This window comes from Podarcis cretensis (assembly GCF_951804945.1).
Source record: "Podarcis cretensis genome assembly, chromosome: 4".
Lineage (NCBI taxonomy): Eukaryota > Metazoa > Chordata > Lepidosauria > Squamata > Lacertidae > Podarcis > Podarcis cretensis.
Genome location: NC_137173.1, coordinates 55,545 through 72,625, shown reverse-complemented (window position 1 = coordinate 72,625; position 17,081 = coordinate 55,545). Strand labels below are relative to the sequence as shown.

Genomic DNA, 17,081 nt, shown 5'->3' with positions numbered 1-17,081 from the left:
TTTTGTTTTGACTATGGCAGACCAACACGGCTACCTATCTGTAATTGGGTTAGTATTCATGTTGGGAACCTGTGTTACGTGTAGCCATTTGCAACATGTATCAACTTATGTTCTAGCTTTATGGAAGACACTCTTACTCGGCTACGAGTGATCGCCAAAGAAGAAGAAGATTTCTTGTGGCCCTTTGGGCCACCACACACTTTCAGCTTAGATGACACTCAGCGTCCCTTTCAACTCTCTCATTCTAAGATTCTGGGATGAGGTTGCCTGCTTCTTGCAGAGCGTTTCTATCTCTCTCTCTCTCGTGCGCTCGGCTTGCCACGGGTTAAAATGTACTGAGCTGGGTTCCTAGAGATGACAGGAAAGAAAGGGGGCTGGTCCTCCAGAGCAAAAGCCCCTCCCTCCCTCCCGGGCCCTTCCTGCAAGGGGCGCAGCTTTTGTCTCGGTGCTCGGCGCCGCCATCTGGGATCCGGTGAGTCTTAGCTGTCTCCCCGCCCCCCCCCCCCGCTAGGGTGCCCGGGGGTTTCGGGGTGGGCAGGGTCGCTAGGGAGGACGCGTGGGGCCAGCCCAGCTCCTGCAGGGGGCCGGGCGCTGTGCATGGAGTCCGGAAGGGGCTCCAGGGGTCCAGCCCCCTCAAAGCGAGGCCAGGAGCAGAGGCTGCTGCCCGCGTCTCCTCTGCGAAGGCAGCGAGCGAGCCAGCTGACAGGAGCTTTGCAACTCTGAGTCTGCCTTTGGATCAATACGCTGCTTTCCGCTTTAGGGAGGGTCTTTGGGTCAGGGGAAAGACGGCATGCAAATACAGTGGTACCTCGGGTTAAGTATTTAATTCGTTCTTAACCTGAAACTGTTCTTAACCTGAAGCATCACTTTAGCTAATGCGGCCTCCCGCTGCGCCGCTGCTGCACAATTTCTGTTCTCATCCTGAAGCAAAGTTCTTAACCTGAGGTACTATTTCTGGGTTAGCGGAGTCTGTAACCTGAAGCGTCTGTAACCCGAGGTACCGTACCACTGTAAGCGAAATTGAGATTGTAGCGGGACAGAAACTTTTGGGCATAAAATGATAGAACCACAGAATTGTAGGGTTGGAAGGGATTCCGTGGGTCAGTGCCAGAACCTCAACCAGAGCATTCATGGCAAATGTCCCTCCAACTTCTGCTTAAAAGCTCCAAGGAAGGAGAGTCCGCCATCTCCCTAGGGAGACTGTTCCATGCAAGAAATAGAAACGAAAACTTGACCTCTGCAACAAATATGGAAAGACTGTTGGAAGATGGAGGGCAGAAAAAAGAAAGGGCTTCTTCAAGTGGTGCTGAGTTAAACTATGCAACTCCCTCCTGCAGGAAGCAGTGGTGGTCACCAACCCAGATGGCTTTAAAAATCAAAACCTGAAAAGGGAGAAAAACTGCAAATTCCAACAGGCTCCTCCCTGTCTTCTTGAGGCTCTATATGGGTCTTTTTTTTTGGGGGGGGGAGATGCCCTTGATTAGTCGCCAATGGTATGTGGATAGAGAAGCACTCCAGATATTATTAACCCAAGCCTCTATTGGTATATTAGAGGTTTCCTTCTGTTGTTGGGAAATTACTAGTTTAGCTGCTGTGAACAGGAAGGAAATTAATTTTTTAGATTTAAGGTTGGAGTTTGGGGTCAAATCTAGTGATAATAAAGCAAGTGCCAAATTAGGAGGGATATTTTGGTAATTTTGGAGGTCAGGTGAAAAACTTTTTGCCAAAAGGCATGGACCACAGTACACTCCCACCAACCATGGAAGTAGGAACCTCATTCTCCACAGCTTTTCCAGCATAATGGTGAGCTGGACGGATTGATCTTTGCAACGCATTGGGGGGGGGGGGAGTGCAAAGTCACCAAAAGATAATTTTAAGGGAAATTTCCTGGAGGTGAGCTGAAATTGTTTTTAGAGATGGATTACGCCATATAGATTCCCATGTTTTTTCACTTATTGAGGTTTCAATGTCAGTTTCCCATCTCATTCAAATATCTTCCATGCTGCCCACAAAGCTGTCTACTGCATATGTATCCTGAGGCTTTATTCCCCCCCCCCCCCCGCACACACACACACTTGAGGCTTTATATTATTATTGTTCTGGTTGTTATTGTGAGTATTGCTATCACTACTACTACATTTATTGCCCAGGGCAGGTTACAACCATTTTAAACCTTCGTATTAATAAGAGTAAAAACAAATGACAGTCAGAGCAATAGGGTGGGTCCAGAAAGCACCAGTCTCCAGTGTCAGAGGCCATAGTGAAGAGGGTACCAGGTGCTAGGATCATGGCAATGAAAGTACTGAATAGAGTTCAGGTGATAACACAATCCTGTTTAACACCTGATTCCACTATGAATGGTTCACTTTGAGGGCCCAGAAACCTATGTCCCCATTGTGGAAGGACGTGTGGATCCAGAATTGGCATCCACAGTCACTTATGGACTCACAGTAAAAACTGTGTTTATGGAGGACAATCTTACTTGGCTACGAGTGCCGAGGAACTGCCACAAGGATGCGCTGTTTTGGGCTACCACTTCACCTAAAATGCAGAGGGTGGTGAAACTCCCAAGAGAGCCCCCTTTGCCAACCTGAGCACCCAAGAGTGTAGAGAAGGAGATGGTACTGCTTAAGTGAACAGCTCACGTGAGAACTTTGAATTGGGTCTGGAAATGAATGGACAACCCCAGCAACTCTTTTAAAACAAGAATTAAATGTGTTATCAAAGGTTGTTGCACAGCCCCCAGTCCCCTCCCCATTCATCTTTTCATGGTGGTAGATGGGAAGAAGTGGCTGTGGAACCAGACCAGGTAGGGTGAAGGAGCAATGAGGTGACATAGGCTGAGCGGTGGGGCAGCCAGGGGTCCCCCGGGCCTGAATGAATCTTCTAAGCAATTGACAAACCATAAAAAAAAATCAGTGGTCAGGATTCACATAACCAGCTCCATCACTTGCACAATGGGGCTTCTCCCAATATCCTCTACCTCCCTGCGCCCCCATGTGCCCCTTGACATTGGCTAAGGGCATCAGAAGGGTACCTCAATCCCCAGAACATCACATGGCTTGCTCAGACAGAATGATTAGAATAACACCATGTGGAGTTTCAGCCATTTTTACAAAGATGTTAAAAAAAGCATGCACAATTAAAACATGCAGCAAAAGAATCCTATTAAAACAACATAGCAGACAACAGAACAATGTGTTGGAGATAATGTTTATGCTAAGAGAATGACATTTTTCTTTGTCTTTTAGGGTCCTTTGTGCTTTGAATAAGTAGCTGTTTGTGGGATCATGGACTCTCTCGGTAAGGCTCCCTGTTGGATCACATGTGTTTTGAAATTCAGTACATATCCCTAAGTGAGGAACCTCCAGTATCTTAAAGGAGCTCAACTGCACCACCTACAGCACCTGGAATTCTCACCCTTCCACAGCCTTGAATGAAGGGCTGTCTACTGTTTGGTCTGTGAATATTCTTCCTCCGGTTATTCCTTTTTAAACCATGATCAGCCTGGTCTGAACTGATAAATGTAGACTACAGAGTAGCTTCTGTCTATTTTTGGTTGAACAAAGAGACAGCAGCCTTTGGAGATGGAGCAGATTCCATTAATGGGCCAAATAAAACCCATCCCAGGAAAGAGCTAGGTTTTTCAAATCTCAGGTTCTCATAAATAGCATTAAATAGCATTAATTAGCATTGTTCAATACTTTGAGGCTCCATTTCTTCCCAAGGCTTTAATCTATTTTGCTGTTTGTTGCAGGTGGTGATGATTTGGAAATTAAGAACAAGGGAGACCACAGCAAAATACACACAGTGGAGAGACAATCAAAATATTCAGAGGGTGGAGAGAGTTTCAGTCAGCGCTCCCATTCCATTTCCAGTCATGGAAATCCTATTGGGAAGAAACCTTTCCAGTGCTTGGAATGTGGAAAGAGCTTCATTCGAAACTCCCATCTCACTTCCCATCAAAGAATTCATACTGGGGAGAAACCTTATCAGTGCTCGGAATGTGGAAAGAGCTTCAGTCAGAAGGAAAATCTCACTTCCCATCAAAGAATTCATACTGGGGAGAAACCATATCATTGTCTGGAATGTGGGAAGAGCTTTAATACAAGCACAAGCTTACATAGACATCAAAATATTCACCGTGGGGAGAAACCTTTCCAGTGCTTGGAATGTGGAAAGAGCTTCAGTCAGAACACTCACCTCACTTCCCATCGGAGAATTCACAGTGGGGAGGAACCATATCAGTGCTTAGAATGTGGAAAGAGCTTCACCTGGAAGGAAAGTTTCATTTCCCATCAAATCATTCATACAGGGGATAAACCGTATCAGTGCTTGGAATGTGGAAAGAGCTTTAATACAAGCAAAACCTTTCGTCAACATCAAAGTATTCATTGTGGGGAGAAACCATTTCGGTGTGAAGAGTGTGGAAAGATTTTTAGACGAAAGGAAAATCTCACTTCCCATCAAAGAATTCATACAGGGGAGAAACCATATCAGTGCTTTGAATGTGGAAGAAGCTTCACCCAGAAGGAAAGTCTCAATTCCCATCAAATAATTCATACAGGGGAGAAACCCTATCTGTGCTTGGAATGTGGAAAGAGCTTCAACCAGAGGGCCAATCTCATGGCTCATCAAAGAATTCATACAGGGGAGAAACCATATCACTGCTCAGAATGTGGCAAGAGCTTCAGTAAGAGGGCCAATCTTACGGCCCATCAAAGAGTTCATACAGGAGAGAAACCATATCAGTGCTCAGAATGTGGAAAGAGCTTCAGTCGGAACTCCCATCTCACTTCCCATCAAAGAACTCACAGTGAGGAGAATCATAGAATCACAGAATTGTAGAATTGGATGGGAACCGGTGTTGAACCAAAGGTGAGACTGTTTTGGAAGGCCTGCAAATGCCATAGTGGTAGTCAAGATAACCCCAAACTAATTGGTAGTTGTTTAAGTAATGAATTCACCTATGTTTTATGTATTTGGCGCTGTGGGTTAAAGCCTCAGCGCCTAGGACTTGCCGATCGAAAGGTCGGCGGTTCGAATTGCTGCGGCGGGGTGCGCTCCCGCTGCTCGGTCCCAGCGCCTGCCAACCTAGCAGTTCGAAAGCACCTCCGGGTGCAAGTAGATAAATAGGGACCGCTTACCAGCGGGAAGGTAAACGGCGTTTCCGTGTGCGGCTCTGGCTCGCCAGAGCAGCGATGTCACGCTGGCCACGTGACCCGGAAGTGTCTCCGGACAGCGCTGGCCCCTGGCCTCTTAAGTGAGATGGGCGCACAACCCCAGAGTCTGTCAAGACTGGCCCGTACGGGCAGGGGTACCTTTACCTTTACCTTATGCAAATTGGCTTGCTTTGACGCTATGCTTATGTGGGGGCTGGGGTGCTGGGCTCTTTGCCCAGAAAAGGAACCTATCTGTCAGACTTGAGTATTTGCTACCTATGCCCTCGTTGGCCAGGTGGAGTTAAGGGAGGTTCTCTCCAAAGTGACATACGCTACTGTCAGAGCTGCCTCTAGGTCCCAGCTCACAGAGGACCAACGCTAGGCTGTCGTTATGTACGAAAGTCTTTATTGAGGTTCAGTTTCCATTTCAAAGCCGCAGCGCGCAGCTCTACGTCTTAAAGCCTAGACCGGCGAAGTACTGTCTGAGTCTCCTCCCCTATGACACCAGTTTAAGATCCTAGCCCTGCTCCACCTTTTACGCTGCTCTCTCCTCCTCTGGGTCCTCCTGCCCGCTGGGGCATTGCCCTTTCTGGACTCTTCCGACGCTGAGTCGCTTAGCTCCTCCCCCTCCCTCCTGCGGGCTTTAGGACCCGGTTCCCAATCCTCATTCTCTGCTGTCCCGCGCTCCTGTACATTTGAACTTGCCTCTCGCGCCAACCCAGTGACCTTTCTCCTGACCGTTACACTACTTCTGTCACTGCTTCCCTCTTCCGGGATACTGGCCGGATCTGACCTCCCCTCCGTTGTCTGACTCTCCGATGGAGGTGTGGTCAGCCCTGCCTCATCTTCTCTCCCTGGTGGGGAATGCACTGGCCCCGATCCTTGGGACTCTTTCCCCCCCACTCTGCTCTGGTGGGGAAGCTGGTCCTGATTTCCAACTACTGCTCTGGGAGTCCCTGCTGCCCCCTTGCTCCTGGGGCGTTCCCCTTGGGAACCCCCTACCCCTGGCCACTGGCGCCCCCTTCTGTGAATCTTCCGATTCACTGGAGAGGCTCATGGAATCCCTCGGTCCACTGTCCTCTTCTCCTACGCTCCCCTCAGATTCTTCCCCTTCGCTCTCCATCTCCTCTCTTCCCTGTGCCTCTGCTCCTGAACCCCTGACAGCTACTTTGTGCAAAAGTATTACTTAATATATTAGCACATTGTAGAAAAGTCATGACGACCTCTCACTGCTCTGGTGGCTTACTCGTGTCTGTAACGGCAGTGGGGCTGTGCAGGTATGTCACAAATTTACACCTTTCTGGAATAAAGCACTCACTAGAACTGGTCATTCTGGCACTTTTGACATCTTTCCTTGGTATCCCTGCATCAAACCACTCGTACAGGCCCTCCTGTTTGAGCCCGTCAATTGGCGTAGATACTAAAATAAGGTGGATTGGGGTAGGCAAGGCCATGGTGCTGCAGAGGATCCAGCTTATTTTATTGATGACTTGTTAATTATTTCATATGACTTATGCTGCATTTGTGATGTTATGTTCTATTGTTTGTAAGCCACTTTGGGATTTCTTTGAATGGAAAGTGGTATAGAAATACAATCAATCCATTCCAATCCAATCCAGTCCTCAGCCTGTTGGGCTGCTCAGGGAGGTGGGCAGTGTTTACAACCTTCCCCTTCCTCCCCATCTGGGGTAAAGCTCCCCGTTCCTCCCTGTCTGAACAGGCAGAGGTCAAGGAGGGAGCAACTGTGCCTGTCCCTGTTGGGAGGCCTGAAAAAGCCAAGAAAATGGATTATGTGGGGAGGCAAAGGAGAGATCTTTGGAACCCAGAGAAAGTGGGCGGGTGAGGGGGGGGGAATAGCAGGTGGATCAGCAGAGCAGGAGTGACAGAGGAACCAGGAAGAACAAACAAAGAAAAATGGGAAATCCTTTCCAAAACGGACCATGGAGGTAGAACAGGTCAGTGACCTGCAAATTGAGCTTTCATTTGATTTTGGATATAATATTCAGTTATAATCTTGGGAAAGGCTGTGGAATAAAGGTATGAACTTTACTGCATGTAGTGCACTTTAAAAAAATGTGATGAAAATGATGTATAGATGGTATTTAACACCATCAAAACTTGGTAAAATGTATAAGACAAGATCTAACAAGTGTTGGAAATGCAAAGAAAAGGAAGGTATCTGTCAGAGCCATATGTGGTGGACTTGTAAAGAGGTGAAGGCTTTTTGGGAAATGATATATAACGAGTTAAAGAAAATGTTTAAAAACACTTTTGTTAAAAAACCAGAAGTCTTTTTACTGGGTATAGTAGGTGAAGAGATACAAAAAAAGATAAAAGACTGTTCATATATGGAACAACAGCGGCAAGAATCCTTTTAGCCCAAAAATGGAAATAACAAGAAGTACCAGGGAAAGAAGAATGGTGGATGAAAATGATGGACTTTGTGGAAATGGCGAAGCTGACGGGATAAATCTGAAACCAACACGATCAAGTACATCCAAAAATACTGGAGTAAATTTATACAATATTTGAAAGATCACTAGTTACAGATAGGTAGCCGTGTTGGTCTGCCATAGTCAAAACAAAAAAAATTCCTTCCAGTAGCACCTTAAAGACCAACTAAGTTAGTTCTTGGTATGAGCTTTCGTGTGCATGCACACTTCTTCAGATACACTGAAACAGAAGTTTCCAGACCCTTCTATATAGTGAGAAGGTGGGGAGGGATATTACTCAGAAGGGTGGTGGGAATGGGTGATTGGCAGATAGCTGTGATGAGCCTGTTGACGACTCTTAACGACTGCAATAGGTCTTACAGGAAAAAGCAAGGGGTGAGAAGGTGAAAAATGGCTTTGTCATGTATAATGAGATAAGAATCCAAGGTCTTTGTTCAGACCAGGACTCTCCATGGTTTTAAGTTTGGTGATAAGTTGCAATTCAGCAGCTTCTCTTTCCAGTCTATTTCTGAAATTCCTTTGTAGTAAAACAGCTACTTTGAGATCTTGTATAGAATGTCCTGGGAGATTGAAGTGTTCTCCTACTGGTTTCTCTGTCTTGTGATTCCTGATGTCTGATTTATGTCCGTTTATTCTTTGGCGTAAGGTCTGGCCTGTTTGTCCAATATAGAGAGCTGAAGGACACTGTTGGCATTTGATTGCATACACAATGTTAGACGATGATCTAACATTGTTAGACGATGATCTAACATTCATCGTCTAACATTGTGTATGCAATCAAATGCCAACAGTGTCCTTCAGCTCTCTATATTGGACAAACAGGCCAGACCTTACGCCAAAGAATAAACGGACATAAATCAGACATCAGGAATCACAAGACAGAGAAACCAGTAGGAGAACACTTCAATCTCCCAGGACATTCTATACAAGATCTCAAAGTAGCTGTTTTACTACAAAGGAATTTCAGAAATAGACTGGAAAGAGAAGCTGCTGAATTGCAACTTATCACCAAACTTAAAACCATGGAGAGTCCTGGTCTGAACAAAGACCTTGGATTCTTATCTCATTATACATGACAAAGCCATTTTTCACCTTCTCACCCCTTGCTTTTTCCTGTAAGACCTATTGCAGTCGTTAAGAGTCGTCAACAGGCTCATCACAGCTATCTGCCAATCACCCATTCCCACCACCCTTCTGAGTAATACCCCTCCCCACCTTCTCACTATATAGAAGGGTCTGGAAACTTCTGTTTCAGTGTATCTGAAGAAGTGTGCATGCACACGAAAGCTCATACCAAGAACTAACTTAGTTGGTCTTTAAGGTGCTACTGGAAGGAATTTTTTTTGTTTTGAAAGATCACTGTAAGCAATTAACAACACTAGTAGGGTTATCTGAAGACTTGTAAAAAGATTTTTTTTTACCTTTCTATATATATTTAAATTTTGATGTATTTAGTACAGTGGTACCTCTGGATGCGAACGGGATCTGTTCTGGAGCCCCATTCGCATCCTGCAGTGAACGCAACCTGCACGTGCGTGGGTCACGATTCATCGCTTCCGCACAAGCGCGTGATGTCATTTTGAGCGTCTGCGCATGCGCAAGCAGCGAAACCTGGAAGTAACGCGCTCCATTACTTCTGGGTCGCCACGAAGCACAACCGGAAAACGCTCAACCCGAAGCTACTTCCACCCGAGGTATGACTGTAATGAGTTATATTAGAATTGGAAAATATATAAAATGCTGTGATATAAGGTTAGTTTTGAAAGCCAAGAGGTGGGAGGGAAGGAAGCTGACAGGCTCTAAAGAGCCAAAGAAGTAAAGTGGATAATAATGATGTGATTATATATGTTTAAATGGAAAATTAATAAAAATTATTTAAATAATAATAATAATTGAGTTTTCATCCGAATTTGTTTGCCCCAAGTTTGCAAGGAGGTGACTGGTCTGATCCTGCAGGGCTATTCTTGTGCTCTGGCCTGGAAGGGTCCTTGGCTCCCAGTCACCCACCAGGCCCTGATGAGACCCAGACTTGCTGAGCTTCAGCAAGGAGCACACCTTCTGCTCACACTCAGAAGGTCTGCTTTACCCCTTTGAAGCCAGGACTGAAACTATTTTTATATACTGCAAATTATTCCTCCTTTCATTTTTCTTTCTTTTTTAATGGTGTTGGTTCCTTAGTACACTTTTTAAAGAGAGAACCTGATCCAGCCAGAACTGCCACCATCTTTTTATAGTTTGCTTCCTCTCTTGGAATGCCACTGGGCTGCTGTGCTGTGTTACCTGCAGGTCCAGGAGTTCCCAGGGAAGAGGACGAATGGCCTGCTTTGTCCCTCCTGAGTGAACAGTCTGTTTCTGTGGCCTGGGGAGGCGCAAGAGAGGTAGGCTTTCTTGGTTCTGTCTTCACAGCCTATGTGCCAAGGGCAGGGGTTGCAGCTGCTCTGCAGGGCAGCAGGAAAGGCTCAAAGCGAATGTGGCAGACGGTGTTGGCATTACCCACCTTTGGAAGGAAACTGTGGTCTAAACTTTTGCATTTCAATCCCCCCCCCCCCTTATTATTGGTATACATGGTGAATTCTGTCTTTTTCAATGATTTGTGATATACCTTTTTTGAGTAGAAACCTTTTGTATGCCACACTCCAATAAATGTTTTGCAATTTTACCCAGTGTCTTTGTGGTAAACACTCCCATGAGGCAAACATTTATGTAGCACAGTCTGTGACCTTAGGAAAGCTGAGGCTCAGAGAGATGGATTTGCTCACAGCCCCCAGATGTCTTGGTCCAGTGGACCAAAAGCCAATTTCTCCGCAAAGGAGTGATGAGTGAGAAATGTTTCTGTCCAGCTAAAGGCAACACCAGGGAGATGCCCAAGGCACCCTGGTCGAGGGTTCACGGCCGAACCTTTATGGTAGTGGTGGACACCTATTCCAAATGGCTAGAGGTGGCCCCGATTCCCTCCATAACTACCCAAGCTGTCATCCTGGTGCTGCGGGGCCTGTTTGCAACTCATGGGTGTCCTGATGTTCTCGTCTTGGACCTCAGTTCACATCAGGCACCTCTTCTCCTCCTTCTGGAACCGTCCCTTTCCCCTTGCCTCCTCGCTTTAGACTTTTCCCTCACAAGTTGGGGTACAGGTAGGGTTGCCATATTTTGAAGAGCAAGAAAGAGGACATATTTGCCGACTGCTACTTTTAACTATGGATCGCTATGACAACTCTCATTTTACATACCCATGAAAAAGAGGACGTGTCCTGGAAAAAGAAGATGTATGGCAGGCACAGCTCATATGCCCCTCCCCCCCAAGCCAGCCTGCCTGCGGGGTTTGGGGACAGGTGGCGATGGCCGCCTTGTCCGGGGTGGGCGGAGGTCCATCTCCCATTCTGTACGGGAGGCACACGCCCAAGTTGCGCTGCCTGTGTTCTTCCGAGTGCTGTTTCTGTGCTTGAGGGAACACAGAGGGAGAGAGAGTGCAGCCCAGACTCCCGCCAGAGAAAAATAGCGGGAGTGATGAAAAGCATAAAGGTACTGCAGTATTTTGGAGCAGGAACCGGCAAGCCACTCCAGTATCCCTGCCAAGAAAACTCCATGGACAAAGACAGGAGTGCCTGGCGTGCTCTGGTCCATGGGGTCACGAAGAGTCGGACACGACTAAACAACTAAACAACAACAACTGCAGTATTTGCAGACACCTAAAGCAAGCTTCAGTGTTACCTTCACCTACTCGCATTGCTTACTCTCACATCCTGGATCTAAACAAAAAAATTCCTTCCAGTAGCACCTTAAAGACCAACTAAGTCAGTTCTTGGTATGAGCTTTCGTGTGCATGCACACTTCTTCAGATACACATGTGCATGCACACTTCTTCGTATGCATGCACACTTCTTCAGATCCTGGATCTAGTACATACCTAATTAATGCCCCTGATATCTAACGATTCAGAAGAAAAAACAAAATAAATAAATTCCTTCCAGTAGCACCTTAAAGACCAACTAAGTTAGTCCTTGGTATGAGCTTTTGTGTGCATGCACACTTCTTCAGATACACTGAAACAGAAGTCACCAGACCCTTCTATATAGTGAGAAGGTGGGGAGGGGTATTACTCAGAAGGGTGGTGGGATTGGGTGATTGGCAGATAGCTGTGATGAGCCTGTTGACGACTCTTAACGACTGCAATAGGTCTTACAGGAAAAAGCAAGGGGTGAGAAGGTGAAAAATGGCTTTGTCCTGTATAATGAGATAAGAATCCAATGTCTTTGTTCAGACCAGGTCTCTCCATGGTTTTAAGTTTGGTAATAAGTTGCAATTCAGCAGCTTCTCTTTCCAGTCTATTTCTGAAATTCCTTTGTAATAGAACAGCTACTTTGAGATCTTGTATAGAATGTCCTGGGAGATTGAAGTGTTCTCCTACTGGTTTCTCTGTCTTGTGGTTCCTGATGTCAGATTTATGTCCGTTTATTCTTTGGCGTAAGGTTTGGCCTGTTTGTCCAATATAGAGGGCTGAAGGACACTGTTGGCATTTGATGGCATACACAATGTTAGACGATGAGCAATTGAATAGTCCCGAGATGGTATGTGTTGTCCGGGTGTATGTGTATGTGGCAGCAAAGTTGGCATCTGGGTTTATTGCAGGCTCTGGTGCCAGTGTCCGTGTTAAGTCTGGTTGTAGTATTATTGTGGGTTAGGAGTTGTTTAAGATTGGGTGGCTGTCTGTAGGCAATGAAAGGTCTTCCTCGCAGAGCTTGAGAAAGAGAACTGTCATTGTCCAGGAGAGGTTGTAGATCTCTGATGATGCATTGTACTGTTTTAACTTGGGAGCTGTATGTGATGACTAGAGGTGTTCTGTTATTTTCTTTTTTGGGTCTGTCTTGCAGCAAGTTCTCTCTGGGTATCAGTCTGGCTCTGTTGATCTGTTGTCTAACTTCATCTGCTGGGTATTTTAGTTCTAAAAAGGTTTGCTGTAGATCTCTTAGGTGAGAGTCTCTGTCTGTAGAATTGGAACAGATGCGGCTGTAACGTAGTGCCTGGCTATATACAATGGACTGTTTGGGATGTTTGGGATGGTAGCTAGAGGCATGTAGATATGTTTGTCGGTCAGTTGGTTTACGGTATAAGGTGGTGTCTATGCGCCCATCCTGTATTTTTATAGTAGTGTCCAAAAAATGTATTTCTTGCATAGATTGATTCATTGTTAGGTTGATTGTGGGGTGAAAATCATTGAATTTCTGGTGGAAGGTGTCCAGGGTCTGTTGACCATGTGTCCAGATGATAAAAATATCGTCAATGTATCACAGGTACAAGAGAGGTTTGAGTGGGTCGGAGTTTAGGAAACGTTGTTCTAAATCCGCCATGAAGATGTTGGCATACTGTGGGGCCATGCGGGTGCCCATTGCTGTGCCGCTGATCTGAAGGAACAGGTCATCACCGAATTTGAAGTTGTTGTGGGTAAGGACAAATTGGCAGAGTTTGGTAGCAAAGTCCGCTATGGTTTTATCGGAAATGGTGTTCCTTATAGCTTGTAAACCATCATTGTGTGGGATGTTGGTATACAGAGATTCCACATCCATAGTAGCTAGTATAGTATTGTTGGGAAGATTATTTAAAGATTGTATTTTCCTCAGAAAATCTGTGGTGTCACGTACATAGCTGGGAGCACTGATGGCATATGGTTTCAGAACAGAGTCCATATAACCGGAGACACCCACTGTAATAGTGCCAATATTCAGATTCAGAAGAAATTAGAGTGGGCTGCATTCTCACCCACCTCTTAAAAGATCAGAGTATGGAAGGGTAACATGGGAATCATAACGAGTGTGATAAGAGCCTCAATAAGTGTACGAATTTCAGTATATGGTAAAGTGAACTTAAAAGGTTTAAGGCTTGGAGTACTACTCCTAAACATGCTTTATATAAACAAGATTCCATAGGGTTGCCATTAACATTTTTTATAGGTTTCAGCAGGACTTAGGCATGACTAACTTTCTCTGGACCAGGGACATAATGTTATCCAATGCCCACATTGCTAAGTATATAGACTTTGTGGTAATGAGTGAGTAGAATGTCAGTGTATTTTATTTTATTTTATTTTTTAAAATGTGATTTTATGCAGCAAATATTTGTACTTTAAACCTGTCAACAATGAAGAACAATTTGCAATGATTGTTTTTAATATACTGGCCCAATAAAGTACATTATCTATTCTTACTACTTTTTCATTGTTACCATATGTCCAAAAGTTCCAAGCATCCACATCATAATTATATACCATTACTAAGAATGCAGAGGCATTGCCACACAAATAAACCCCTCCTTGAGTTTTTGCTCAGGCCAAATGTAGTGACAAATGCACAGTGTAAGGTTATGTTATGAATTCATTGCAATGAATTAAAATATTTTTATTTTCTTAAAAAATAAGCCAAAGTCCTTAGAAGTTATATCAACTTACAAATCAAATGTAGAATCATAGAATCATGAAGTTGGAAGGGGTCATCTAGTCCAACCCCCGCAATGCAGGAATCCTGCTCACAGCCATCCCTGGGTGGAAATTCACTTAAATAAAAACTGAAAATAAAGGAGTACCATGCCAAAGTGGCCAACAAGCTCTTGTGAATGTACAAAATTGCCATTGCTCTTTCACAAGGTCAAACTACACATACATGTACTATGTGCACTTTTTTTCTGAAAAAGGCAGATCACTGCCATAGCCCTGGTTACACATAGCTTAATTACATCAAAGCTGGATTACTGCATTGTGTTCTTTCTGGGGCTGCCCTTGAAGAGCATTCAGAAACCCACACATTAGGAATATGGCTGAATTTTTGACCAGTTTGAAGCATCACATTTCGCCACTTCTGTATCATATTCACTAGCTTATTATTCATTTTCAGGAGCTATTTGAAGTTTTTGTTATCACCCCAAAAACCTAAAATCAATGGTGGGGGGACCTCTGGTCGCAGGTCTAGTTAGTATCAGACACAACTAAAGATGGATAAAACCATGAATTTCAATTTCTCTCTGTTTCCCCTTTTTCTAGTCCTAAATTGAGTTTGCCCTGTTCCACATCAGTTTGTTAAAAATAAATAAATAAAAAAAGTCCACACAAAATTAATACAATTTTATGTGCATTTCTCCTAATATACTGGTATTCACACATTTCCCAACATTATTTTCACTATTTTGTGTTAGTTTCTGTTTTGCCACTGAGCAGCTGCTTAGAGTCACAAGGCGCTGTTTACATTCCAGAGACAGTCCAGGCTGTTGGAAGTCTCACGGGAGACTAGAGACGGATGTGACGTTACTGGTTTCCTTTGTTCCTTTGTTCCTTTGTTGTTCGGTTGCTCTCTGATCTCACAGGTAGAGGATGTATTTTTCTTTGTCTGCGTAGTAAGAAATAAAGCATAGTGATGTAGCCAGAAATCTCCTCACTTCTGCTGCCTGGATTCTCTGCTGAATGGGGGAACGTGCCTTGGAGCCTCATCAAAGGCTCAAGGTTGTTAATTATTCATTGGAGGCAATTCCGGAGGACTCGGCTGGAAGATGAGCTTTATCAGCTCACCCGAGTGGAGATTCCAACATTTTGTGGGTCACTGTTGCTTACTGGGAGGGAGATGGGGGGGGCAAGGTGTATAGCAAGCCTACCTAAGGAGACAGGATTGCTTTTGAGTGAAGGTATGGCTAATCTTTGCCCAGAGTCTTCAGTCCTCAGTTCTCCCTTGCAAGGTGCCAATGGCTGAATACTCTTAATTCTCTTGTTCTGCAGGAACCTACTAGGTTGCTGAGAATATTGACCTTCAAACATCCCTGGAAGTTAGGTTACACCAAACAGGACCGTACAAATCAATTTATATCTTAGTATTAGAATTACAAATATACAACAGATTGGTTCATATGACCCCAGGAAGTCTCTCAAGAACTCCTAGGACAAGAATTTGTAATTTGTAGGAGTTTAACAGTGACATCATAGGCATGTGTACTCAGAAGTAACCCTTGTTGAGTTTACTGGGATTTAGTCCCAGGTAAACGAGCATAAGATTGCAGCCTAAGACGCAATGGGCTTGATAAGGCATATATGGAATCAGGCTGTAAAAACATTGCAGAAGTATATTCTAAATCCATTTAACTGGATTTTCATTCCACTTGGAATGAATAATAATTTGTACTCACAATATGTATTACAGTGTATGTGTGTGTGTGTTAAATCTGACTTTGTATGTTGTTTGGTATGTTACAGTTCTTAAGTTCATTGAAAATTTTATTACAATTATCCAAACTCTCTAAGGAAACAAAGAAAGTAATTTCATATAAATCCACAGATACTTCAGAAATAAGAAGTTAAATCAACTGAAACCATCATTTGTTTACTGATACGGAAGGGGGGGCATGTCTTCTTCACCTTCTTCTTCGCTACAATATATCAATTTATCTCCAATTGTCAATGTCAAAAGGGACTAAAATCTATAAAATTCATAGAAAATCAACGTGCCAATTTGCTCAATTTCTCTAGGACTCCATCACACCTCCCCTGTCCAGCATAATCCCTCAAGCAAGGTGTTAAGACCCTAATCCTGTCAAATCGCTCTGATCCGCCTTTCCTCCAGGCAATGTCAGGTGGCAGACTATGCATATTTGGGACCATTGTCTTCTCATCCCCGGTACTCAGGAAGTGTTTTTTCTGTGCATATCTCCGACTCTGCATATTCCCCCTCCCTCCTCCATATGTTAATCCGGTGTAACCCAACCTCTCCTTAATGTATTCATGATGTAACTGGGATGTATTTTGCACTGTATTCTGGGACATGGAGGGAGTTTCAAAAGTTCATGTCACCCCTTTCTCGCTGTTCAATCTCGCCTTGAACCTGTTGCACAATAAACTTGGATCTTCTGTAGTTTGCTCCTGTGCCCGGCTGAGCTCATTTTCTTCCACAGGGACCCGCGGACACTTAGTCCGACGAGCTGGGTGGCAGAGTAGCCCCGCACCCAGATTTTAGCCGTAACATTACCCTAAACCAATATTTTTAGATATCAATATCAATTTATTGTGTAAGTCTAAGACCCTGTAGTTTGAGATTGAACAGCAGAGAAGTACAGGAGTAAAACTCACTTTTCTTGTTTCCTAGCACCAACTTTACTGAAATCAGTCTAGAGGCATGCAGACTATGTCATTCTTTTTTTCTCTTATTCTTGCCATTTGCTATACTCATCATTTTGGGGCAGGAAGGGGATGGACATATTCATTTCCCATTTCATGCGTTTTCTTGGTGAGGTTGATGGACTTATTTCCCATTGTTAATGGACTACTTCTACATATTAAAATCTGCTTAACCTCTGATGCTGCATTGGCTACAATTAAAAATTTTTATACTTACATTAATAACACATATGTTCCTGTGACCGAAGGACTCTAGAAGCACCTTTTGGTAACCACTGTTATAGCTATCAGTCATTTCAACCTCCACCATTAAAGAGAACATTA

At 44.3% G+C, this 17,081-nt stretch overlaps 1 protein-coding gene and 1 long non-coding RNA gene across 2 annotated transcripts in view; one reads left to right on the top strand and one right to left on the bottom strand.

The window, feature by feature from the left end:
• The first annotated feature begins 352 nt into the window (after positions 1-352).
• The window catches only part of LOC307215468 (uncharacterized protein), a 20,257-nt gene continuing 3,528 nt past the window's right edge, over positions 353-17,081 (top strand). The window contains exons 1-3 of the mRNA XM_079974719.1: positions 353-472; positions 3,252-3,303; positions 3,758-4,878. Of these exons, the coding sequence (XP_079830845.1) occupies positions 3,291-3,303; positions 3,758-4,848 (1,104 nt within the window). The 5' untranslated portion in view covers positions 353-472; positions 3,252-3,290 and the 3' untranslated portion in view covers positions 4,849-4,878. The remainder of the gene's footprint in view (positions 473-3,251; positions 3,304-3,757; positions 4,879-17,081) is intronic.
• On the bottom strand, positions 14,716-15,944 carry LOC307215424. Its single transcript, XR_013838504.1, has 2 exons — positions 15,248-15,944; positions 14,716-14,985 (listed from the first exon to the last, which is right to left on the bottom strand). It is a non-coding gene; the product is annotated as an uncharacterized lncRNA (long non-coding RNA).